The sequence below is a fragment of the Bombina bombina genome, chromosome 7, assembly GCF_027579735.1.
Source record: "Bombina bombina isolate aBomBom1 chromosome 7, aBomBom1.pri, whole genome shotgun sequence".
Lineage (NCBI taxonomy): Eukaryota > Metazoa > Chordata > Amphibia > Anura > Bombinatoridae > Bombina > Bombina bombina.
In genome coordinates this window covers 523404085-523431384 of record NC_069505.1, presented here as the reverse complement: position 1 = coordinate 523431384, position 27300 = coordinate 523404085, and the positions used below count along the sequence as shown (strand labels likewise).

General features: G+C 39.6%; 1 protein-coding gene across 3 annotated transcripts in view; it reads left to right on the top strand.

Annotated features, from left to right (window-relative positions):
• Positions 1-236: 236 nt before the first annotated feature.
• The window catches only part of LOC128666967 (zinc finger FYVE domain-containing protein 1), an 89048-nt gene continuing 61984 nt past the window's right edge, over positions 237-27300 (top strand). The window contains exons 1-5 of one of the 3 annotated variants that reach the window (XM_053721804.1): positions 259-387; positions 2319-2518; positions 4635-5139; positions 7748-7965; positions 10172-10278. In XM_053721804.1, coding sequence (XP_053577779.1) covers positions 2492-2518; positions 4635-5139; positions 7748-7965; positions 10172-10278 — 857 coding nt within the window. In that variant the 5' untranslated portion in view covers positions 259-387; positions 2319-2491. Of the gene's footprint in view, positions 388-2318; positions 2519-4634; positions 5140-7747; positions 7966-10171; positions 10279-27300 lie in introns of all 3 variants that reach the window. The other 2 variants (XM_053721805.1, XM_053721803.1) reach the window with 2 other exon arrangements.

Sequence of the window (27300 nt, the reverse complement as noted above, 5' to 3'; positions counted from 1 at the left end):
CTGTACAATACAGGGCCTGATCTCCCCTCACAATGTACAATACAGGGTCTGATTGCTCCGTGGTGTATAATACAGGGTCTGATCTCCCCCACACTGTACAATAAAAGGTCTGACCTCTCTTTTCCTCTCACAGTGTATTATGGGTTAATTTCCCTAGTGAGATGCAATGACAGTAATTCTCAGGCTGCTCAGTAGAGGTCACTCTCCTCTTTGTTTTTGTGCGATGTAATGAAACTGAAAGGGACCGTGGGACTTTACCTCCCCCATTAGTGAGGCTGCAGAGCTGAGTGACCCAGGACCATGTCTCAGCTCACCTCGTGGGACCCTCTGAGTGAACCTGAGGAGGGGCGGAGCTTCCTGCTACTGGATGAAGAAGAGACCCTGCAGGTGAGCAGTTGGGGGGGAGCAGGGGGGGGGGGAGCAGCGCTGGGCAGGAAGTGACAAGGCACAATATGGTGTGTTTATGTTTACATTATGTAAGTGTGTTCTACATATTTGTATTGTGCATGTGCTTTTATAGCAACTTTACCTAACAAATTGTGTACAGTTGTGTAGAGCAAATCCCCACAAGAACATAAATAAATGAGAAACTAAACTGGAACGTGGTCTGAACAAAAAAACAACAACTTCATATCCTTAAAGGGACATTAAACAAAAACACAATCTATCATGCATTAGAAAGAGAGCATTATGTAAACATGTCCTGGGACTAGTATCCTGATTGGCTGCTTAAAGCCCCTTTACATTGTGATGTGGCTTCTGAGGAAATTTTGAGTTAAAATATCTTCTTTTGTTATATAGAGATGTTCAGGTGATATTTTCTACTCAGCTTTTTACAGTTATGCTGCATCACTTTCAAGTGCTTCGACATTTGGATATCCTGTCCCTTTAATGAGAAATTGTACTCTACTCCACCCTTTAATTTGTTCCCAATGGTCTATTTTACCTGCTGGAGTGTATTTAAAGGGACATAAAACCCACATTTTTTATTTCATGATTTCTAATTAACTTCTAATTTGTTTTGTTTTCTTGGTATTCATAGTTGAAAATGATCATACGCTGCTAATTGGTGGCTGCCTCATGTTATTGGCTCATCCAATGCATTCAGCTAGCTTCTAGTAGTGCACTGCTGCTTCTTTAACAAAGGATGCCTAAAGAATTAAGCACATTTGATAATAGAAGTAAATTGGAAAGTTGTTTAAAATTGTATTCACTATCTGAATCATGACAGAAAATCTTTGGGTTTCATGTCCCTTTAATGTTTTGCTAGCAGCTCCTTTACCTTTATTTTGTTATTTGAAATAGCTGCATTTGCCTGCGGAAACTGTCCTATGCTAAAAATGCGAATGCCTTACTATTAGGTTGTGTGTTTAGACACAGATAGCATTAGCAGGTCAGACCATTTTTTTTTAGAACAAGAGGTGATGGTTTTAATGAACAAAAACATCTATTTTAAATACAAAAATAAACACAAAGGAACAACTTATTATACATTTAATACTCTGCAGTAGGTATAACAAGTCACTTGGAACACATTAGGGGCTGCAGCTAAGTACCTTGTAGAAGCACTGAAGTTAATACATGGAATATATTTCCAGCATAAGTGCAAGGCATATATAGTGAATTATCTAAATGAGCTATCTTTGTGATATGAAACAATTGTAACATTTAAAGGGACAGTAAACACTTTGAGATGGTAATATAAAATGATAAAAAAAAATATATAAATATATATATATATATATAACAATCTGCAATATACTTTCAGAATGGAATTACAGGAAAAGGGGACAAAATAAATAATGAAAGTCTGAGCTTGTCAGTTGCTGTTAGAAATGGAAGTGCAGAACACTGTTATATCCCACACAGCCATTGGCTGCGCAGTCTAGTGACCTATTTATAACTGTCCCTAATTGGCCACAGCAGAGAAGGTAACCTAAGTTACAACATGGCAGCTAGACACTAAAACGTTACACTTCTTTTGTCAATATTTAAACAACTAATGAAACATTATAAAATACATCTACATGTTAGTCTCAGACTAATCGTTTCTTTGAATGCATCATTCTATCTAGCATTTATTTAGTGTTTAATGTCCCTTTAAGTATATGAATTTGAAAGAAGTTTTAAGATATTTTTTTATATAAGCACAATATATATCAGCTGTTGATCACTGCATCTCAAAATATATGCTTATAAATGTTTTATTAGCATTTCCTTTTGTTAGCAAAATTGTCATTGTTTTGTAGTCCAGAGACACACCCATTGGAAAGCCCTTGCCCTAATTATGTTTATCTTATCTCTTTTCGTATGGCAAGTTCGGGACAGACGTAAATGAGTTTATGCACTGATCAAGCAATCAATGTGTAGTGTGTTGCAGTGTCAGAAAGCAAAAAAACACCCTGTGGAATAAGAAAACGCTTTTTTGACTAGAAGCATTTTGGCAACATGATTCCGTGCTCCAGTTATGACGCGGTAATGTTTGATCTTAATGACACTTGCGGAAGTGCGTAAGGAGGTGAATGCACATTTTTTTGCTGTATTGCTAGTGAGTCATATGCAGGGTAAACTTTATAATTCAAGTAGTTCTAACTTTCAAAAAAATGTTTTTTAAAAATTTGAATTGTACTACTGTGCATTTAAAATTAATTTTTTACGTTCCTTAAAGGGACAGTCTACTCCAGAATGTTTATGGTTTAAAAAGATAGATAATCCCTTCATTACCCATTCCCCAGTTTTGCATAACTAACACAGTTATATTAATACACTTTTTACCTCTGTGATTACCTTGTATCTAAACCTCTGCAGACTGCCCCCTTATTTCAGTTCTTTTGACAGACTTGCATTTTAGCCAATTAGTGCTGACTCATTAATAACCCCACGGGAGTGAGCACAATGTTATCTATATGGCACACATGAACTAGCGCTTTCTAACTGTGAAAAACTGTTGAAATGCATTAAGATAAGAGGCGGCCTTCAAGAGTTTAGAAATTAGCATATGTGCCTACCTAGATTTAGCTTTCAACAAAGAATAACAAGAGAACAAAGCAAATTTGATGATACAAGTAAATAAGAAAGTTGTTTAAAATTGCATGTCCTATCTGAATCATGAAAGTTTAATTTTGACTTGACTGTCCCTTTAAATTGAAATAATTTAAAATGTACAGGCAGAAAACCCTTTATCCTAACTGCTTAGGATCGCAAAAGGTTTGGATTTCGCAAACGTTTGGACTTTGAATATTTGCATTTTTACAAGGGGACAGTTTGGAGAGGGGATGGGACCAAGCGTGAACAACAATATCTTATGCAATATTTTCATGTCATTATACAGATTATACATGTAACCTAAAGGTAATTTTATATCATTTTAATATTTCTGTGTATATATAGTACCATCAGATAGCACAGTACTGTCACCAGAAAGGTAATATTTATTGTTTTAAATCAATATAGACTATAATATGCATTTTAGATCACTAACAACAAAGCAAAGACACAGGCAGAGAAACGGTCATTTTTGATAATTTTAGTATTGCTTAAAAAGTTTGGATTTCAGAATAAGTTTGGATTTTGGAATTCCGGATTTGGGGATTTGTACCTGTATGTAAATGTAATCGGAAGGACAGAAAAAGAATGTTGGATCACCTGTTTTATACATTTTGTAATATTATTAAAACATCATTCTGGTTTATTTGTAATCTGCCACCAGATTCCATAAAATAATACTATTGTCCTTGTGAGATCTAAGTTACTTCTTCTCCTCATGCTGCACATTCATCCTTTCAGCATTTTAAAGTACATTTTTACATCTGCAGTATAATATCATAGGTAAACTACTCTGGAATTTCTTCCTGTCTGCCAACCCCTCCACCCCAGTTTTAGTTCCTGTTTTAGTAAGCACCCCATGATTTTACAATCACCTACTGAAGAGTAAGCTTAAAGGGGCATGAAACCAACCATTTTTTTTTCATGATTCAAATACAATATAATCTTATTTTATTGCCGTATTGAGTATAATTTCTAATCCAGATGTCCCAAATGGGATTGTCTTGGGTTGGGAAGTCTGGCTTTGCCTTCTGGCTGTAGCTACTCAGTCCAGGGGCTAGATTTAACAAGCAGCGGACGCTGCTTTCTCTGCCCGTAAGACCGCTGCTTCTTAAATTGTGACTGCAATCATCCCGATCCAATTAGGATGATTGACGCCCCTTGCTAGCGGACGATTGGCCACATATGTGCAGAGGGGAGCGGCATTGTACAAGCATTTCACAAGAAATGCTTGTGCAATGTTAAATTTAGCGATGTCGGGCGGACAAAATTCGCTACAGTGAATCATAACCGCCCGGCATTTAATAAATTGACCCCCCAGGACTCGCCGTGTAATGAGAATGCTGGCCATGCCCATGCCATACCTCAGCGGCAGTATTTTCCGCCCACAAGGTTCCTTAACTCCATGCCCTGGAAAGTCAAATGGGAATGTTGAGAGGAATGTTAATCTATATTGTTTTGGGGGTGACCCACAGAATTTTCTTGGTATATATTAACGTTTTGTGCTCTGAGGGATGAAGATACCTCCAGTAATGTGATATTTGTAGCCATTTACGTTAATTAAAACACATAATTTCTTTGCTTTTCAGGTGCAAAGTGTGACAGATTTTCTTGTCAAGCTTGACTGTAACCCACAACATCCTGTCAAAGTTCTTTGTATCTTCGGCAACACTGGAGATGGAAAGTCCCACACCCTCAATGAGACATTTTTTGGAGGTCTTGAGGTTTTCAGAACATCTCCCACCCAAGATTCATGCACAGTAGGAGTGTGGGCAGCCTATGACCCATCCCTGTCTTTGATTGTCCTGGACACCGAAGGTCTACTGGGGGCTACTGACAAGCAGAACCAGCGTCTCCGTCTTCTCCTGAAGGTCCTTGCTGTGTCAGACTTGGTCGTTTATAGGACACGGGCAGAAAGGCTGCACAATGATATGTTTCAGTTTTTGGGGCAGGCATCCTCGGCATACTTAAGGTTCTTCACTCCCGAACTCAAAGCCTTATCCAGCCGCTGTGGGCTTGAGGTTACTTTGTCCAGTCTGGGACCAGCTCTGCTTATTTTCCATGAAACTAGTCGTACAGACCTTCTTGGCCAAGGTGAGGAACTTGGGCAAGGGGCTCATGGATAATATTAGTTGAGAAATTGGTGTCTTCTTTTGGTCATACAAGCCAACAATATTACACCAGCAGATATTCTGTTTTAAGCAGGTTTTTGTTTTAAAAATAATATACACATAAAGAAACAAGTAGCAAGTTTTTTAGGTACTAATCTCAAACGCATACGTACTGCTCAGAGGATTTTGCAACTTCAATACATTTTATTATGAGCCCAAGAACAACCATATAAGATGTATGAAGTCCCCTTTTTTATTTTGTAAGATATGTGTCCCTAAAATCACATAACCACCATACCCAAATAGAGAGGTTGGTTAATTCAGGGGCAGATTTCCAGTTGATTTGCCAAGGATAAATACTGTAAGGTAAATTTAAAGGTACAGTAAAGTAAATCAAAATAACATTCTAATTTACTTCTATTATCAAATGTGCTTTTTGATACCGCAGCCAAGTTGCCAGTGCAGTCAATGGCTTATTCAGTTAGGAGACTTCAGATAGGTACGGTAAGGCTCCTACTGACGCATTTCGCGCATGCGTACATGTGCTTCATCATAAGTAGGCTAATAGGAGCTCATGAGCATGCATGTGTCTTTAGCATTCTATGGCAGCAGTGTTTGTAACTATGTATAACATTGCTATAAACATTGTTGCAAACACTGCTGCCAGATGACTAAATACGTGCACATTCCTGAGCTCACCTAGGATTACTCTTTAACAAAGGATACCAAGAGAAGACTGCAGAACTGATAATAGAATCACTGAAACATTGTTTAAGATATCATGCTCTATCTAATCAATTTAAATTTAATTTTGACTTTACTATCCCTTGAAAGGGACACTAAATGGTAAAAGTGTTAGACATAGTGATGTATTTAGAGCACATTTTAGCTTGAGAATAGGATGCAGATCTATTTTTAAAGCTATATTAGTTCTTTAAATTGTAAAGAAAGAAATGGAAAATGTGTAGTCTCATTTGATCAATGGGGGGGTCAACATATTGTAACCTAGGAAACCCTAGAAAAAACACTTATCTCTTCTGCTGAGGCCAGATAGGGACAGATATACATGAGTAACTAGACTGGTCAAACAATGACTGTGTAGAATGTAGCACTGTTATGCTCCTAAAGTCTGGAATAAAGTCAGGAATTGGAAAACAAAATTTACAGTGAAAACTACAGGAAAGGGAGGCAAAATAAATAATGAAACTATATTGTAAAGTTTTTATATGCACTGTTAAACATTTTGTATTACAATCTCAAAATGTTTCATGTCCCTTTAAGAATTCATGGGCTATGCATAAGACTATCTTAAAACATAATTAAAGTGACATTAAAGTCAAAGTTAATCTTTCATGATTCGAACAGTGCATGCAATTTTAAACAACTTTCCAATTTACATCTCTTATCACATGTGCTTTGTTCTCTTGGTATCCTTTGTTGAAAAGCATACCTATGTAGGCTCAGGACCAACAGTGGACTACTGGGAGCTAGCTGCACATATATGCCTCTCGTCATTGACTCACCAGATGTGCTGGCTCCAGCTGTAGTGCATTGCTTCTCTTTCAAGCATAGTAAGCGAATGAATCAAATTTGATTATAGAAGTAAATTGGAAAGTTGTTTAAAATTGAACTCTCTATCTGAATCGTGAACGAAAAATGTTGGCTTTCATGTCCCTTTAAGCTTGCTCTTCAGTAGGAAATAGGTTTAGAATACTTGGGCCTTTTGTATCTGTTGCTGTTGTGCATGACCTGTTGAGCTAATGTCACCCTGTGATGATGTCATCAAGATAGAGCCTATTTGTAGGTACGCATGAATAAAGTTTGTTGTCATGCCAATAAACAAAACACAAATATCAACAAATTACAAAATAGTTTACATCCATAGCATCATATAACATTTACATCAGTGGTCTCAAAGTACCGGCCATGGGGCCATATGCAGCCCTCAACATAGTTTAATCTGGTCCTCCCTTGTTTAATAGGTAAACCATTATTTTGGGCTATCATATTTTTTTTAGGGTTCTAAGAGGTGTAAGTAGTTGATGTTATATATAGGCACTAACAAACGTCAAGTGTAGACTCCCACCATGCACTGCTTGGATAAATGTCACTTTTGATATTGTTACACAGCTCCAGAATGATCACTTCACAATTGGCGCTCACAAGATAAATATAGACAACTGTGTATGTCTGTTGTGGGCTACAACTCCCACCATGCACTGCTTTGGTAAATGTCACTTTTTACGTTGTTACACAGTTCCTGAATAATCACTTCATAATTGGCGCTCACAAGATAAATATAGACAACTGTGTATGTCTGTTGTGGGCTACAACTCCCACCATGCACTACTACTTGGGTAAATGTCACTTCCAGTTCCTAGTATATCCAGTTAAGCAGCACTTACTCAGTTCAAGCGGCCCCCATGGGAGAAGAACACTTGGCCAGTGGCCCTCAGAAACAATGATCTTAAAACCCCTGATTTACATGGACACTGCACTTTTTTTGTTGCAGTAACACTACTTATCGTATAACGTACATAATGTCACATCAAGCCTGGCACTATCTAGTTGTACCTTCTTCTATCTCACAGGCGGTAAAGTTCCTGGCAAGGCTGAGAATGAATTACATAAGAGGTTCCATGAGCTGGGAAACCCTCCTGAAGCCTTCAGCTCCATCCGATATGTGGGGGTGAAGACAGTGACACCTCCTACTGATTTCTCTGGGCTGCTAGAAGCTGTGAGGAAGCAGGTGATGGACACCTCCACGCGCTCATCCCGACCCCCTGGTCATGTCTTCAGTGCTCTTCAGGTACCAGTAACATATGTATTGACACAATGGCAGCCATATTTATTTTTTTAGGAACTATAGCTTTATCAAACTGTGCTTTCGATTGCAATCTTTTAAAGTTTTTTGCTTGGTTTTCCAACCCATTAGTAAACTTGAACTAGCACTGTCAAAATGCCCTGAGATAAGAGGTCGGCCTTCAAGGGCTTAGAAATTAGCATATGAGCCTACCTAGGTTTAGCTTTTAACAAAGAATACCAAGAGAACAAAGCAAATTTGATGATCAAAATTGGAAAGTTTTTAAAAATTCCATGCCCTATCTGAATCAAGATATTTTAATTTTGACTAGACTGTCCCTTTAATGAAAAAAATCCTAGTGAACTAGCAAATTAAACAGATAAAGAAAACAAAGACAACCCTTTCCTGCTAAGCGCTCAATGCGGGGGGTAATGTTGCTATAAGATTGGATACAATTTTGACTAAAGGATTATTTGTATTATTTAGTGTTATTGAAAACTGCTATTTACACCTACCAGTTTTCTGTTAATAATATTTAAGTAAAAGCAAGAATGTTTGCAGGCAATTTAAGGGTTAATTGCAGGCTGTTTGGTTTTAATTGGCTTATATTGTGTATATAATTAGGAGAAAGAGGTGTGTTTGCTTCGGTGATGTGCGGTGAGGTTAGAGATTGGTGAGGCGCTGGCTATGATACACCCGATAAGCACATATATGAACCCAATAGAGGTATCTTAAATTTACGATAAAATAAGCAGGTTGCACAGTGACACACATAAACACATACACTCACATTTAATGCAGGAGCTAGTAAGGCTCAAATTATCCTAATGACACAAAATGAGAGGCTGCAGCAATCAGGACCTCAATCAGCACTGCAATTAACTACTTTACATATAGTCCTTTTTATTAGCTTTTTACAACAGGAGAAAGTTCATGTGTGCCATATAGATAAATAACTCCCCGGGAGTGAACACATTGTTCAGAGTTAACACAACACAGTACTAAATTAAAGTCAAACTGTGAATAGAGAGCAGAGACAGGCGCAGCCCAATTCAAGTGTAGTATAATTTTATTAGATGTAAGAGCACACATACAAATGGCTACTTACAAGATGAACAGATTAAAACAGCATATAAAGGTTTCTTTACATCCAGACTGTACTTTGAATAATATACAGTAGTAAAATGATCTCTACGCGTTTCGTCTGAGGACGCTCAGACTTCCTCAAGAGAAGAAAAATTGAAAGTGACACAAGCAAGGCTCCTATCGGCTTTATATGAGGAACCAATGATTGCAGGATTGAATTATCAGCCAATCAATGTCTAGGTAGATTAAATTGGTGGATTGGCTGGTGTGTTACATAGTTACTTAGCTAAATTAAAGTCAATAGATAATAAATAAAATGTCATTTGATCAGGGGGCTGTCAGAAAAGGCTTAGATACAAGATAATCACAGAGATAAAAAGTATATTAATAGAACTGTCTTGGTTATGCAAAACTGGGGAATGGGTAATAAAGGTATTATCTATCTTTTTAAACAATAAACATTATATTGTAGACTGTCCCTTTAACGCCAATTAGGGACAGATATATACCAGAGCTAGCCTTGAGAAGTCATGAGAAAATCAACAGAGCTACATTAAAATAAAGGGGGAAAATAAATAATGAAAATCTCAATGTGTTTAGTTTCCCTTTAAGGCACGCCATTGGAAAATAGTAAAGGGAAAAAGAGAGGATACTGGAGTAGAATACACTGCTGGGATTGGCTAGGATCCACATAACTATATTCTCACATTTGTGCTCAGAATAAAACTAGATCATTATCACATTTTTAGATCAGAATTACATAGGAAATTAACTACTATTAATTACTTTAACGGTATATGAAATTGACCAAATTTAGTACAAGAACACATGCTTAATTACCTAATAAGCGAGGAACAAATGTCTGAAGTCTTTTTTTTGTGCTAAGGGCCACAAAAACCATTGGATAGATAGATGTGGCCCTCAAGCCATAGTTTGATGGAACTGCTTTAGATTTCTAGCTTTTCTGCAGGATCCATATATTTTGTTAATATATATATTAGTCTTGTATAACATTGTACACCCTGTTTTGTTTTATGGAACAGGACAGCATTTATTTATAATAATAATAATATGTGATGCCTATGAAAATGTGCCCCCAGTACCTGAGTATGTTCTTATCTTGCAGAGTCTAAGTGAGAGATTCTCCGGGGACATTCCAGAGGACCAAATCAGTGTGACTTCATTTTTCCCTGATGAGTATTTCACCTGCTCCATGCGCTGTCTAAGCTGCAGGTAACAACTTATTATTTATTTATTTTTCTCTTTATTTCTTTCTCTCTTTCTGTCTTTTTCTTCTTTTTTCTCTCTCTCTCTCTCTCTCTCTCTCTCTCTCTCTCTCTTTTCTATCTTTCTCTCTCTCTCTCTTTCTTTTTCTCTTACTCTCTCTCTCTCTCTCTCTCTTTTTATCTTTCTCTCTCTTTTTCTCTTTCTCTCTCTCTCTCTCTCTCTTTTTCTCACCGAGAGCGAGCAAGCTCTCAGTGATTTTCCCTTGCCACCTCAGAGGTGGCGTAGGGTGTAAGAAGCAGCATTCTAATGACCGCTGCTTCTTACATTGCGGGAAGCAGGCTCGCATATGCAAACCTGCCCCGCAAGGGCTCCGGAGCAGCTGTTGCTGCTTCGTACATGGAGCCTTATTTGGCTCCATGGGGTCAGAATCAGCCCTGGAAATGATGTTAATGTTGAGGATTGTGTGTTAGCTGTAGGGAAATTTGTTGTTTGCAGTAATATTAAGTCTGCATCACGAATTAATAAATCAGTGGTTGTTTTTATGAGCACTGAACAACTATAGCTAACAAACAGGCAGATTACGAGTTTTGCGTTATGAGTGGCTCGGTAATAACTTGCAAGTCTTGTCGGTATAGGCTGTACCGCTCACTTTTTGGCCTCCCAGGCAAAACTCGTAATACCGGCGCTATGGAAGTCCCATTAAAAAAGGACTTTTTGAAAGGTGCGGTAGTTATGTTGCGTTACTGCCAAAAAGGTGTGCGATACAGCTATACCTACAAGACTTGTAATAGCAGCGGTAGTGAAAAAGCAGCGTTATGAGCCATAAAGCAAAACTCATAATCTAGCCAAAAGTCATCTCAGAGGGTGTTGTCATTTTTAGAGTTTTTTATACTGTTTTACCTCTATCTACTCCAACTGTGAGACTGTTTATTTCTAATGTGCCTCCTTTTTTGAGAAATGATCAACTAGCTCATGATTTATCTCGTTATGGTAAACTGACTAGTCGCATTCACATGGTTCCTTTAGCGTGTAAAGCAAATGAGATTAAGCATGTTATATCCTTTAGCATGTAAAGCAAATGAGATTAAGCATGTTATATACTTTAGCGTGTAAAGCAAATGAGATTAAGCATGTTATATACTTTAGCGTGTAAAGCAAATGAGATTAAGCATGTTATATACTTTAGCGTGTAAAGCAAATGAGATTAAGCATGTTATATACTTTAACGTGTAAAGCAAATGAGATTAAGCATGTTATATACTTTAGCGTGTAAAGCAAATGAGATTAAGCATGTTATATACTTTAGCATGGAAAGCAAATGAGATTAAGCATGTTATATACTTTAGCGTGTAAAGCAAATGAGATTAAGCATGTTATATACTTTAGCATGGAAAGCAAATGAGATTAAGCATGTTATATTATTTAGCATGTAAAGCAAATGAGATTACGCATGTTATGTCCTTTAGCATGTAAAGCAAATAAACTTAAGCATGTTATATCCTTTAGCCTGTAAAGCAAATGAGATTAAGCATGTTATATACTTTAGCGTGTAAAGCAAATGAGATTAAGCATGTTATATACTTTAGCATGTAAAGCAAATGAGATTAAGCGTGTTATATACTTTAGCGTGTAAAGCAAATGAGATTAAGCATGTTATATACTTTAGCATGTAAAGCAAATGAGATTACGCATGTTATGTCCTTTAGCATGTAAAGCAAATAAACTTAAGCATGTTATATCCTTTAGCATGTAAAGCAAATGAGATTAAGCATGTTATATACTTTAGCATGTAAAGCAAATGAGATTAAGCATGTTATATTATTTAGCATGTAAAGCAAATGAGATTAAGCATGTTATATACTTTAGCATGGAAAGCAAATGAGATTAAGCATGTTATATTATTTAGCATGGAAAGCAAATGAGATTACGCATGTTATGTCCTTTAGCATGTAAAGCAAATAAACTTAAGCATGTTATGTCCTTTAGCATGTAAAGCAAATAAACTTAAGCATGTTATGTCCTTTAGCATGTAAAGCAAATGAGATTAAGCATGTTATATTATTTAGCATGTAAAGCAAATGAGATTAAGCATGTTATATACTTTAGCATGGAAAGCAAATGAGATTAAGCATGTTATATTATTTAGCATGGAAAGCAAATGAGATTACGCATGTTATGTCCTTTAGCATGGAAAGCAAATAAACTTAAGCATGTTATGTCCTTTAGCATGGAAAGCAAATGAGATTAAGCATGTTATATACTTTAGCATGGAAAGCAAATGAGATTAAGCATGTTATATTATTTAGCATGTAAAGCAAATGAGATTAAGCATGTTATGTCCTTTAGCATGTAAAGCAAATAAAATTAATCATGTTATATCATTTAGCATGTAAAGCAAATGAGATTAAGCATGTTATGTCCTTTAGCATGTAAAGCAAATGAGATTAAGCATGTTATATACTTTAGCGTGTAAAGCAAATGAGATTAAGCATGTTATGTCCTTTAGCATATAAAGCAAATGAGATTAAGCATGTTATATCCTTTAGCATATAAAGCAAATGAGATTAAGCATGCTATATCCTTTAGCATGTAAAGCAAATGAGATTAAGCATGTTATATCCTTTAGCATGTAAAGCAAATGAGATTAAGCATGTTATATCCTTTAGCATGTAAAGCAAATGAGATTAAGCATGTTATATCCATTAGCATGTAAAGCAAATGAGATTAAGCATGTTATATCCATCAGCATGTAAAGCAAATGAGATTAAGCATGTTATGTCCTTTAGCGTGTAAAGCAAATGTGTAAGAAATCACTTGTTTATGTGACAATGCTTTACTTATCTTTAGTACTTTAGAAGTAGAACTGTGGTAATATGTTAATGTAACAAACTGGGAAATATGCTTGCTAGTAAGGAAGCATATAATCCTAATCTGTATTTATATTGCCTCAATAAGCTTCCAATATCAAAGAGTAATGAATACAGGAATGCTTTAGAGGCAGAACAAAGGATATATATTTCTCAAGACAGGAGCAGTAACTAGTTAAGGAAAATACCCTGATTAGTACTCATAGCATGTTTAATATGGCACACTGCAGGTGAGGAGTTAATATAACCATTTAGTAATGGTAGTGCTAGTAGCTTGCTGGCAGATTTATACAGTGTAACACATAGAGGAATGTCAATATTATGGCAAGCTTAAATATGGAAGTAGTGAGAGTAGCAGACTTAGAACACAACAAGTAAAAGCTTATACGGAACCTGATAACCTCATGTGTCGCTATACTTGTTGCAAGCTGAAGGCACTGTGAGTGCTTGAGATCCGGAAGGCTGTGTCAGAGCAGCTGGAAGTCTGTGCACGCTGTGAAGTTGGAACGCTGCCAGGCCTGAGCAGCGTGTGAGGAGTGAATGGCTTGCAGTGACGTCAGAGGAAGCCAGGTAGGAAGACAACAAGCAGCGCTTTTGCCAAGGTGTACAAGTGAAGTAGTTTAAATGCAGCCGAGTACTTTCTTTCACCAGGATACAAGCTGGAGTTGTGAGTTAATCACTTCAATAAACCAGCAAAGAGTAATTAGACAGTGCAGGCTTTATAGGCAGGAGGAGACAATGTTAAGGTGGTATAGGCTTGATATGGCAAAGTATATATTAAGGTGGAATGTGTAAGATAGGACCATGACATACTCCCCCCCCAAGGAAACATCAAAGAGGTTTCAGGGAGAAGGACGATCCGGATGCCTCCGATGAAACAAAGAGACCAACCTATCTGCAGAGAGATTCGAAGCGGGTTCCCAAGAGTCCTCCGAAGAGTCGTACCCAGACCAATGAACCAGATACTGCAGTTCACCATGCCAACGTCTAGAGTCCAGAATGGCCTGGACCTCGTACTCAGGATCCGGGGTAGGAGAACCCAGGGAAGTGGCTGATAGAGGGGTAGAAGAGTAGCAAGGCTTGATGAGGGACACATGAAATGTCGGGTGAATGCGGTAAGTGGGAGGAAGCTGTAGAGTCACCGTAACCGGGTTTGGAAGAGCAATGATAGAAAAAGGACCAACAAAAAGTTTGTTAAACTTCTTGCAAGGAGTTGGAATCCTCAGATTCTTTGCCGATAACCAGACTTTTTGTCCTACAGCGTAGGTAGGATGAGGGCGATGGCGTAGGTCATAGAACCTCTTTTGGGTGGCCTGTGCTTGCTTGATGTTATCCTGTATGGCGACGTAAGTCTGCTTGATGGAATTGACGAGATCATTCACCTGAGGACAAGGTGAGTGTGTCATAGGCAATGGATGAAATCGGGGATGGTAGCCTGAATTGATATAAAAGGGAGAAAACCCCGTAGAAGTATTGGTGGTATTATTATATGCAAACTCAGCATGTGGGAGGTACGTGGCCCAAGATTCTTGTTTGTGGGAACAGTAGCAACGTAAAAATTGCTCCAGCCACTGGTTGGTTCTCTCACACTGTCCATTGGTCTGTGGGTGGTACGATGTGGTCAAACACTGATGTATGTCTAGTGAGGTACAAAGATGTCTCCAAAATTTTGAGGTGAATTGTGAGCCTCTGTCGCTGAGTACTGTAGTGGGTATTCCATGTAAACGAATAATCTCTCTAAGAAATAACTGAGCTGATTTTTGTGCAGTGGGTAGAGTTTCGGTTGGAATGAAATGTGCCATCTTTGACATGAGATCCACAACAACAAAAATGACGGTGTAACCTTCAGATTTAGGCAAATCAACTACAAAGTCCATGGAGACAGAAGTCCACGGAAATTCGGGAATAGGGAGGTTCTGTAGTAAACCCAGAGGTGGTTGGTGTGAGGGCTTACAGGTTTGACAGGTAACGCAGAGTTTGATGTATTCTTTAACAGTGGTTCTCATAGAAGGCCACCAAAAATACCTCTGTAGAAGGTCAAGTGTCTTGTGTATACCCATATGACCTGCTAATAATGAATCATGGGCAATGGACACTGCCTGATCTCGCAGCGAGGGTGGAACATATAGCCTTGAATCCTTGTAGAGGATTCCAGCATTATCAGGGGTAAGCGTGTAAGCGGTTTTAGTAATGTCTTGTTGTTGATGTGTTTTTAGATCTGTGAGATCATTTGATAGAAGACCTACAAAAGAAGATTTTGGAATGATGGTGGATGGAAATTGAGTAGACTCAGGCTTTTTATCCCTTCTAGATAAAGCATCTGCCTTTCCATTCCGTATGCCAGGACGGTAGGCAATGTGGAAGGAGAAACGAGAGAAGTAGAGGCTCCAGCGGAGCTGTCGAGCAGAAAGAGTTCTGTTTGTCTGGAGATACTGTAGATTCTTATGATCAGTAAATATCACTATAGGTTGCTCCGTACCCTCCAATAAATGCCTCCATTGGTCAAAGGATGACTTAATAGCCAACAACTCCTTTTCACCAACTGGATAATTCAGCTCAGCTGGTGTCAGGAGCCTAGAGAAATAAGACACAGGATGTAATGAGTCCTTAGGAGTGGATCTCTGGGATAACACGGAGCCAATGGCATATTCTGATGCGTCAACCTCTAATACGAATTGACACTTTGTGTTTGGTAGATGGAGTATCGGAGAGGTGGTAAAGAGATGCTTTAATTGGTCAAAGGCGGTTTGAGCCTCAGGTGTCCAACAAAATGGAGTCTTTCCCTTAGTCAAATTTGTCAGGGGTTTTGTGATGGCAGCAAAGTTTTGAATAAAGCGTCTATAAAAATTTGCGAAGCCCAAGAACCTTTGAACTTCTTTCACAGAAGAGGGTATAGGCCATGATGATATGGCTGAAATTTTGTTATCCTCCATCTTTATCTGACCCTTACTGATGTGATAACCCAAGAAAGACACCTCTGTGACGTGAAACAAACATTTTTCTAATTTAACATAGAGTCTATGTGTTTGTAGTCTAGACAACACAAGCCTGACATGTTGTATATGTTCTGTCAAAGAGGGTGAGTAAATAAGAATGTCGTCTAAGTAGACAACCAAAAACGTGTCAAGGACATCTCTAAAAATATCATTAATGAAGTTCTGGAATGTCGCCGGGGCATTGCACAGACCGAATGGCATAACCGTATACTCATAGAGACCATACCTAGTCCTAAATGCGGTCAGCCACTCGTCCCCGGCTCTTATTCTGACAAGGTTATAGGCACCCCTCAGATCTAGTTTAGTGAACACTGTGGCGCCACGTAACCTCTCAATCAGTTCTGGGATGAGAGGTAGTGGGTATCTGTTTTTTATTGTTATTTTGTTCAGCTCGCGATAATCTATTATCGGGCGTAAAGACCCATCCTTGTTCTTTACAAAAAACATAGCTGCTGCTGCAGGTGAGGTGGAGGGACGGATGAACCCTTTTTTTAAATTCTCAGTAATATAAGTTTTAAGGTGTTGTAACTCAGGTCTTGAGAGGGGATAAATATGACCATGAGGTATGGTTGCACCAGGCAGCAGATCTATGGGGCAATCATAGGCCCTATGGGGAGGCAATACCTCTGCCTCTTTTTTATCAAAAACGTTTGAAAAATCAGAATATTCAACTGGTATGACAGGAGTGGATGTGATCAAAATATGTTTCCTAGGGAAGCAAGTGTTAGAACAGTAAGAGGAGGGGAAGGAGAGAGAAAGAGTGGACCAATGCAGAGTGGGTTGGTGTAAACGAAGCCAAGAGATTCCCAGTACAATAGGGTAAATAGGAGAGGATATGATATCGAAAGTAATTGTTTCAGTGTGACCAGAGGGAGTTGTGACTAACAGAGGGACAGTTTGATGTGACACCGGACCAGAAGCTAAATGTGACCCGTCAATGACTTTGAGAGGCAGTGGAATGCTTTTTAACTGAAAAGGAATTTTATTAGAATGAACCAAACGAACATCAATGAAATTGGTACAAGCGCCTGTATCAACAATGGCGTTACTGCTGATCCTGTGCTGATCCCACTGTAATTGTAAAGGTAAGGTAAAGTAAGTTGATGTAGCTGACTTTGTGTGAAGACAGTTACTATTTGATTTTGTCTTACCTCGCTTTTGCTTCAGAAGCAGGGGACAATCCTTAACCACATGCTGCGTACCAGCACAATACATACACAGATTGAGATTACGGCGTCTGGTCTTTTCTTGCATAGTGAGAGGTCCTCTCAGAAAGCTAATGTCCATAGGCTGGTCAGGGGGAGCAGTAGCAGTAGGCGGAGTCGGGAGCAAGCGGCGTGTGGGGTGGCTAGAACTACCTTTTTCCTGCCTTCGCTCTCGGAGCCTGCGATCTATAGTAGTTGTTAAAGTATAGAAATCCTCTAGGCGATCTGGTATGCCAGTTCTGGAGAGTTCGTCCTTTACTTCCTCTGACAACCCCATTCGATACTGATTCTTGAGAGAGACCTCATTCCAGAGCGAATCTCTGGCCCAAATCTTGAAACGAGTAATATACTCCTCCACTGGAGCTTTTAACTGTTTGAGTCCTCTGAGTTTAGTCTCAGCAGTAATCTGACGATAAGGATCATCATAAAGGTTGGATAAAGCCTTTAAGAAGGCATCAAAAGAATTCAGAATTGGGTCCTGGGACTCATAAAATGAGTCAGCCCAGACCCGAGGTTCCCCTCGCAGGTATGAGAGAACAGTTAATACTTTGGATCTGTCTGTAGGATAAGTTCTCGGTTTTAAATCGAATAACAACAGGCAGGCGTTTCTGAACTGGCGAAAAGTGGATCTATCACCAGTAAATTTCTCAGGGTAAGAAACCTGGGGCTCAGCCTGGTGGTCATTTCCAGCATTCCTATTGGCCAACACTTCTCTAAGACAGGCTTTGAGACTTTGGTTTTCCACCTGTATATCTCTAAATGCCTGAGTTAAATTGTCCAGGCGCTGGTTTAAATTATGTAGCTGGGGGGCCACATCTGATGGCTCCATAGTTACAAATTTTTTTTTTTTTATTTTTTTTTTTTTTTTTTTTTTTTTAAGGCTGGTTTATTATGTAAGAAATCACTTGTTTATGTGACAATGCTTTACTTATCTTTAGTACTTTAGAAGTAGAACTGTGGTAATATGTTAATGTAACAAACTGGGAAATATGCTTGCTAGTAAGGAAGCATATAATCCTAATCTGTATTTATATTGCCTCAATAAGCTTCCAATATCAAAGAGTAATGAATACAGGAATGCTTTAGAGGCAGAACAAAGGATATATATTTCTCAAGACAGGAGCAGTAACTAGTTAAGGAAAATACCCTGATTAGTACTCATAGCATGTTTAATATGGCACACTGCAGGTGAGGAGTTAATATAACCATTTAGTAATGGTAGTGCTAGTAGCTTGCTGGCAGATTTATACAGTGTAACACATAGAGGAATGTCAATATTATGGCAAGCTTAAATATGGAAGTAGTGAGAGTAGCAGACTTAGAACACAACAAGTAAAAGCTTATACGGAACCTGATAACCTCATGTGTCGCTATACTTGTTGCAAGCTGAAGGCACTGTGAGTGCTTGAGATCCGGAAGGCTGTGTCAGAGCAGCTGGAAGTCTGTGCACGCTGTGAAGTTGGAACGCTGCCAGGCCTGAGCAGCGTGTGAGGAGTGAATGGCTTGCAGTGACGTCAGAGGAAGCCAGGTAGGAAGACAACAAGCAGCGCTTTTGCCAAGGTGTACAAGTGAAGTAGTTTAAATGCAGCCGAGTACTTTCTTTCACCAGGATACAAGCTGGAGTTGTGAGTTAATCACTTCAATAAACCAGCAAAGAGTAATTAGACAGTGCAGGCTTTATAGGCAGGAGGAGACAATGTTAAGGTGGTATAGGCTTGATATGGCAAAGTATATATTAAGGTGGAATGTGTAAGATAGGACCATGACAAAATGAGATTAAGCATGTTATATCCTTTAGCGTGTAAAGCAAATAGATTAAAGGGCCATAATACCCAAATGTTTAAACACTTGAAAGTGATGCAGCATAGCTGTAAAAAGCTGACTAGAAAATATCTCCTGAACATCTCTATGTAAAAAAGAAAGATATTTTACCTCAAAAGTTCCTCAGTAGCCACCTCCCATTGTAAAGGATTTCTAAGCAGCATATTAGTGTGTCTGTCCCGGGACAACTGAAAGGATGAGCTTCGTGCACTCTCATATTATTTCACCAATCAGGTAAAGGAAACTTACTATGAAATCTCATGAGAGTTAAGTCAAATCTCATGAGATCACAGTAAGAGTTCATGACCTCAGCACTGCTGATGCTGATTGGCTGCTGTTCATTTCTTCATTTTTTTAAATTTTTTACCTGCAGCTGGGAGCAGCTGAGTATAACTTTTTACACAGAACTTACTCTGGTGAGCTGAGGAAATTTTAAACACAGCCCTTGCTCAGAGAGCGTAAGGTGCTTGTACCATCTGGTAATGACTCAATTTGTTAATTGCTGACACAAGCCCCACTAGTGCTCTGAGCAGCTGCAGTATTTAAAATGTATTTAAAATGTGGGGGCAGTGACAATATCTAGCTATGCTTCACATGCAGAGAAAAATGTTAACACTAAAACTGTGATAGCTTTTACTAGAAGTATTTTTGCCAATACATCTATATTGCAAATATGTTTCTATTCAAAGATGTAATTCATCTATGTGCATTTTAATTTTGACTGGAATGTCCCTTTAAGGTACAAGTTGGGTGAATGTGACTATATTGTTTCCATCTTAATGGGAGGAGAGTCCACAGCTGCATTCATTACTTGTGGGAATTAAGAACCTGGCCACCAGGAGGAGGCAAAGACACCCCAGCCAAGTGCTTAAATACCTCCCCCACTCTCCTCATCCCACAGTCATTCTTTGCCTTTTGTCACAGAAGGTTGGCAGAGAAGTGTCGGATTTGACGTTTTTGCTGCGGCGGAAGCAGCTTTTGGGAGAAAAGTTCTGCAGGCTATGGTGCTCTCAGTATAGGATCCGCCTCCTTTCCTCCCATTAAAATGGAAAACATAAATTATGCTGCTCCTGCCCGTTTCTCCGGTGGGCGGACCTAAATTTAATATTATTCTTCTGGCACCATTTATACCCTGATATTTCTCCTACTGTTCCTTGCTCCATCGGCAGAATAACTGGGGGATGAGGGGAGTGGGAGGAGTATTTAAAGGGACACTATACCCAAACATTTTCTTTCATGATTAAGGTAGAGAATACAATTTTTTAAACAACATTCCAATTTACTTCTATTACCTAATTTGCTTCATTCTTTAGATATACTTTAATGAAGAAATAGCAATGCACACAGTGAACCAATCACAGGAGGCATTTATGTGCAGCTACCAATCAGCAACTACTAAGCATATCTAAATATGCTTTTCAGCAAATAATATCAAGAGAATGAAGCAAACTAGATAATAGAAGTAAATTAGAAAGTTGTTTATAATTGTATGCTCTTTCTAAATCATGAAAAAAATGGGTTTCATGTCCCTTTAAGCCTTTGGCTGGGTGTCTTTGCCTCCTCCTGGTGGCCAGATTCTGTATTCCCACAAGTAATGCATGAAGCAGTGGACTCTGCTCCAACAGATGGAAATTAAATTATCAGGTAAGCATAATTTATGTTTTTTTGCTAGCACTGAGCAAATGCGCTGTTTTAGTTGAAAAAGTTTTGAAAACATCTAATTAAAGGGACACTGAACCCAAATTTTTTCTTTCATGATTTAGAGCAGGCAATTTTAAGCAACTTTCTAATTTACTCCTATAATCAATTTTTCTTCGTTCTTTTGCTATCTTTATTTGAAAAAGAAGGCATCTAAACATTTTTTTTGGTTCAGTACTATGGACAGCACTTTTTTAATTGGTGGATGAATTTATTCACCAATCAGCAAGGGCAACCCAAGTTGTTCACCCAAAATGGGCCGGCATCTAAACTTACATTCTTGCATTTCAAATAAAGATACCAAGAGAATGAAGAAAATTTGATTATAGGAGTAAATTAGAAAGTTGCTTAAAATTTCATGCTCTATCTGAATCACAAAAGAGAAAATTTGGGTTCAGTGTCCCTTTAAGATTTGTTTCTCAGCTGGTGGAAATGGTCTGTTCTTCCTAAAAGCACTTTATATGCATTAGAAAAAACAGTTTGGCTGATGTTTTTTTTCCCAATACCATAAGTTACTCCTGCTGTTGATTATAATATGGATTTTTCTGAAACACTTCTTTGTTTTAAATCTTTGCATAATTTAAGTTTTAATATTATAAATAAGAAATGAATGTATATGATGTGCGTAAAGATTTGTCATTTTCACCAGCTCAAAACATTTACTGATACAAAGGCCCCTATTTAACAAGGTCTGGCCGACCTGATCCGACAGTGCAGATCAGGTCCGCCAGACCTCGCTGAATACGGAGAGCAATACACTCGCCGTATTCAGCATTGCACCCAAGAGCTGCTGGTGCAACGCCGCCCCCTGCAGACTCGCGTCCAATCGGCCGCCAGCAGGGGGGTGTCAATCAACCCGATCGTACTCGATCAGGTTGATTTCCGGCGATGTCTGTCCGCCTGCTCAGAGCAGGCGGACAGGTTATGGAGCAGCGGTCTTTGTGACCGCTGCTTCATAACTGCTGTTTCTGGCGAGTCTCAAGACTCGCCAGAAACACGGGCCCACAAGCTCCCTACGGAGCTTGTTAAATGGGCCCCAAAGTGGAGAGAACAACTTGATGTTTTAACAATTGTTAGACCTGCTTGGAGGACTTTATATAAATCCCCAAATCCAAAACGTTCAGGAGATCTACAGTGGCGAATAATTCATGGCATAATTGCTACTAATTATTGTTTAAGTCATATTAATCCTGAAAATACTGAATATTGCCCCATTTGTACATCAGTGAGGGAAACCATTTATCATATGATGTTTCTTTTCTGTCCTAGGTTAGTTGGTCTCTTTAATTTGTTGAGTGATCTATTTTTAAAATTGCATTTTGATTTTTCAGGTACTACTTTTATCTTTGGAATTCAATACAATTTTGTTAAAAGGCATTATATTGTTTTAGCTAACATTTTAAAGGGATACTAAACCCAAATTTTGTATTTCATGATTCAGGTACAGCATGCAATTTTAAGCAACTTTCTAATTCACTCCTATTATCAATTTTTCCTCGTTCACATGCTATCTTGATTTAAAAAAGCTAGACTGTAAGCTTAAGAGCCGTCCCATTTTTGGTTCAGCACCTGGGTAGCGCATGCTGATTGGTGGCTTAATGTAGCAAACCAATCAGCAAGCGCTAACCAGGTGCTGAAGCAAAAAACAGAATTTATGTTTACCTGATAAATTACTTTCTCCAACGGTGTGTCCGGTCCACGGCGTCATCCTTACTTGTGGGATATTCTCTTCCCCAACAGGAAATGGCAAAGAGCCCAGCAAAGCTGGTCACATGATCCCTCCTAGGCTCCGCCTTCCCCAGTCATTCGACCGACGTAAAGGAGGAATATTTGCATAGGAGAAATCATATGATACCGTGGTGACTGTAGTTAGAGAAAATAAATCATCAGACCTGATTAAAAAACCAGGGCGGGCCGTGGACCGGACACACCGTTGGAGAAAGTAATTTATCAGGTAAACATAAATTCTGTTTTCTCCAACATAGGTGTGTCCGGTCCACGACATCATCCTTACTTGTGGGAACCAATACCAAAGCTTTAGGACACGGATGATGGGAGGGAGCAAATCAGGTCACCTAGATGGAAGGCACCACGGCTTGCAAAACCTTTCTCCCAAAAATAGCCTCAGAAGAAGCAAAAGTATCAAATTTGTAAAATTTGGTAAAAGTGTGCAGTGAAGACCAAGTCGCTGCCTTACATATCTGATCAACAGAAGCCTCGTTCTTGAAGGCCCATGTGGAAGCCACAGCCCTAGTGGAATGAGCTGTGATTCTTTCAGGAGGCTGCCGTCCGGCAGTCTCATAAGCCAATCTGATGATGCTTTTAAGCCAAAAAGAGAGAGAGGTAGAAGTTGCTTTTTGACCTCTCCTTTTACCAGAATAAACAACAAACAAGGAAGATGTTTGTCTGAAATCCTTTGTAGCCTCTAAATAGAACTTTAGAGCACGAACTACATCCAAATTGTGCAACAAACGTTCCTTCTTTGAAACTGGATTCGGACACAAAGAAGGCACAACTATCTCCTGGTTAATATTTTTGTTAGAAACAACTTTCGGAAGAAAACCAGGTTTAGTACGCAAAACCACCTTATCTGCATGGAACACCAGATAAGGAGGAGAACACTGCAGAGCAGATAACTCTGAAACTCTTCTAGCAGAAGAAATTGCAACCAAAAACAAAACTTTCCAAGATAATAACTTGATATCTACGGAATGTAAGGGTTCAAACGGAACCCCTTGAAGAACTGAAAGAACTAAATTGAGACTCCAAGGAGGAGTCAAAGGTTTGTAGACAGGCTTGATTCTAACCAGAGCCTGAACAAAAGCCTGAACATCTGGCACGGCCGCCAGCTTCTTGTGAAGTAAAACAGATAAAGCAGAAATCTGTCCCTTCAAAGAACTTGCAGATAATCCTTTCTCCAAACCCTCTTGTAGAAAGGATAGAATCTTAGGAATTTTAACCCTGTTCCATGGGAATCCTTTCGATTCGCACCAACAGATATATTTTTTCCATACTTTATGGTAAATTTTTCTAGTTACAGGCTTTCTAGCCTGAATAAGAGTATCAATGACAGAATCTGAGAACCCACGCTTTGATAAAATCAAGCGTTCAATCTCCAAGCAGTCAGTTGGAGTGATGCCAGATTCGGATGTTCGAACGGACCTTGAACAAGAAGGTCCCGTCTCAACGGTAGCTTCCATGGTGGAGCCGATGACATATTCACCAGGTCTGCATACCAAGTTCTGCGTGGCCACGCAGGAGCTATCAAGATCACCGAAGCCCTCTCCTGATTGATCCTGGCTACCAGCCTGGGAATGAGAGGAAACGGTGGGAATACATAAGCTAGGTTGAAGGTCCAAGGTGCTACTAGTGCATCTACTAGAGTCGCCTTGGGATCCCTGGATCTGGACCCGTAGCAAGGAACCTTGAAGTTCTGACGAGACGCCATCAAATCCATGTCTGGAAAGCCCCATAATTGAGTTATTTGGGCAAAGATTTCCGGATGGAGTTCCCACTCCCCCGGATGAAATGTCTGACGACTCAGAAAATCCGCTTCCCAATTTTCCACTCCTGGGATGTGGATTGCAGACAAGTGGCAGGAGTGAAGCTCCGCCCATTGAATTACTTTGGTCACTTCTTCCATCGCCAGGGAACTCCTTGTTCCCCCCTGATGGTTGATATATGCAACAGTCGTCATGTTGTCTGATTGAAACCTTATGAATTTGGCCTTTGCTAGTTGAGGCCAAGCCTTGAGAGCATTGAATATCGCTCTCAGTTCCAGAATGTTTATCGGGAGAAGAGATTCTTCCCGAGACCATAGACCCTGAGCTTTCAGGTGTTTCCAGACCGCGCCCCAGCCCACCAGGCTGGCGTCGGTCGTTACAATGACCCACTCTGGTCTTCTGAAGCTCATCCCTTGGGACAGGTTGTCCAGGGTCAGCCACCAACGGAGTGAATCTCTGGTCCTCTGATCTACTTGGATCGTCGGGGACAAATCTGTATAATCCCCATTCCACTGTCTGAGCATGCACAGTTGTAATGGTCTTAGATGAATTCGCGCAAAAGGAACTATGTCCATTGCCGCAACCATCAAACCTATTACTTCCATGCACTGCGCTATGGAAGGAAGAAGAACAGAATGAAGTACTTGACAAGAGCTTAGAAGTTTTGATTTTCTGGCTTCTGTCAGAAAAATCTTCATTTCCAAGGAGTCTATTATTGTTCCCAAGAAGGGAACTCTTGTTGACGGGAATAGAGAACTTTTTTCTACGTTCACTTTCCATCCGTGAGATCTGAGAAAGGCTAGGACAATGTCCGTATGAGCCTTTGCTTGAGGTAGAGACAACGCTTGAATCAGTATGTCGTCCAAGTAGGGTACTACTGCAATGCCCCTTGGCCTTAGCACCGCTAGAAGGGACCCTAGTACCTTTGTGAAAATTCTTGGAGCAGTGGCTAGTCCGAATGGAAGTGCCACAAACTGGTAATGCTTGTCCAGAAAGGCGAATCTTAGGAACCGATGATGTTCCTTGTGGATAGGAATATGTAGATACGCATCCTTTAAATCCACCGTGGTCATGAATTGACCTTCCTGGATGGTAGGAAGAATTGTCCGAATGGTTTCCATCTTGAACGATGGGACCTTGAGAAATTTGTTTAGGATCTTGAGATCCAAAATTGGCCTGAATGTTCCCTCTTTTTTGGGAACTATGAACAGATTGGAGTAAAACCCCATCCCTTGTTCTCCTAATGGAACAGGATGAATCACTCCCATTTTTAACAGGTCTTCTACACAATGTAAGAATGCCTGTCTTTTTATTTGGTCTGAAGACAATTGAGACCTGTGGAACCTTCCCCTTGGGGGTAGTTCCTTGAATTCCAGGAGATAATTGAGAAACTATTTCTAGCGCCCAAGGATCCTGAACATCTCTTGCCCAAGCCTGAGCGAAGAGAGAGAGTCTGCCCCCCACCAGATCCGGTCCCGGATCGGGGGCCAGCATCTCATGCTGTCTTGGTAGCGGTAGCGGGCTTCTTGGCCTGCTTACCTTTGTTCCAGCCTTGCATCGGTCTCCAGGCTGGCTTGGTTTGAGAAGAATTACCCTCTTGCTTAGAGGATGTAGAATTTGAGGCTGGTCCGTTTCTGCGAAAGGGACGAAAATTTGTTTTATTTTTAGCCTTAAAAGACCTATCCTGAGGAAGGGCGTGGCCCTTTCCCCCAGTGATGTCTGAAATAATCTCTTTCAAGTCAGGGCCAAACAGCGTTTTCCCTTTGAAAGGGATGTTAAGCAATCTGTTCTTGGAGGACACATCCGCTGACCAAGACTTCAGCCAAAGCGCTCTGCGCGCCACAATAGCAAAACCTGAATTTTTCGCCGCTAATCTAGCTAATTGCAAAGTGGCGTCTAAGGTAAAAGAGTTAGCCAACTTAAGTGCTTGAACTCTGCCCATAACCTCCTCATAAGAGGATGCTTGATTGAGCGACTTTTCTAGTTCCTCGAACCAGAAACACGCTGCCGTAGTGACAGGAACAATGCATGAAATTGGTTGTAGAAGGTAACCTTGCTGAACAAACATCTTTTTAAGCAAACCCTCTAATTTTTTGTCCATAGGATCTTTAAAAGCACAACTATCTTCTATAGGGATAGTGGTGCGTTTGTTTAGAGTAGAAACCGCCCCCTCGACCTTGGGGACTGTCTGCCATAAGTCCTTCCTGGGGTCGACCATAGGAAATAATTTCTTAAATATAGGGGGAGGGACAAAAGGTATGCCGGGCCTTTCCCATTCCTTATTTACAATGTCCGCCACCCACTTGGGTATAGGAAAAGCTTCGGGGGGCACCGGGACCTCTAGGAACCTGTCCATTTTACATAATTTCTCTGGAATGACCAAATTGTCACAATCATCCAGAGTAGATAACACCTCCTTAAGCAGAGCGCGGAGATGTTCCAATTTAAATTTAAATGTAATAACATCAGGTTCAGCTTGTTGAGAAATTTTTCCTGAATCTGAAATTTCTCCCTCAGACAAAACCTCCCTAGCCCCTTCAGACTGGTGTAAGGGCATGTCAGAACCATTATCATCAGCGTCCTCATGCTCTTCAGTATCTAAAACAGAGCAGTCGCGCTTTCGCTGATAAGTGGGCATTTTGGCTAAAATGTTTTTAATAGAATTATCCATTACAGCCGTTAATTGTTGCATAGTAAGGAGGATTGGCGCACTAGATGCACTAGGGGCCTCCTGAGTGGGCAAGACTGGTGTAGACATAGAAGGGGATGATGCAGTACCATGCTTACTCCCCTCACTTAAGGAATCATTTTGGGCAACATTATTATCAGTGGCATCATTGTCCCTACTTTGTTTGTCACATTTATCACATATATTTAAATGGATAGGAACCTTGGCTTCCGAACATACAGAACATCGTCTATCTGATAGTTCAGACAT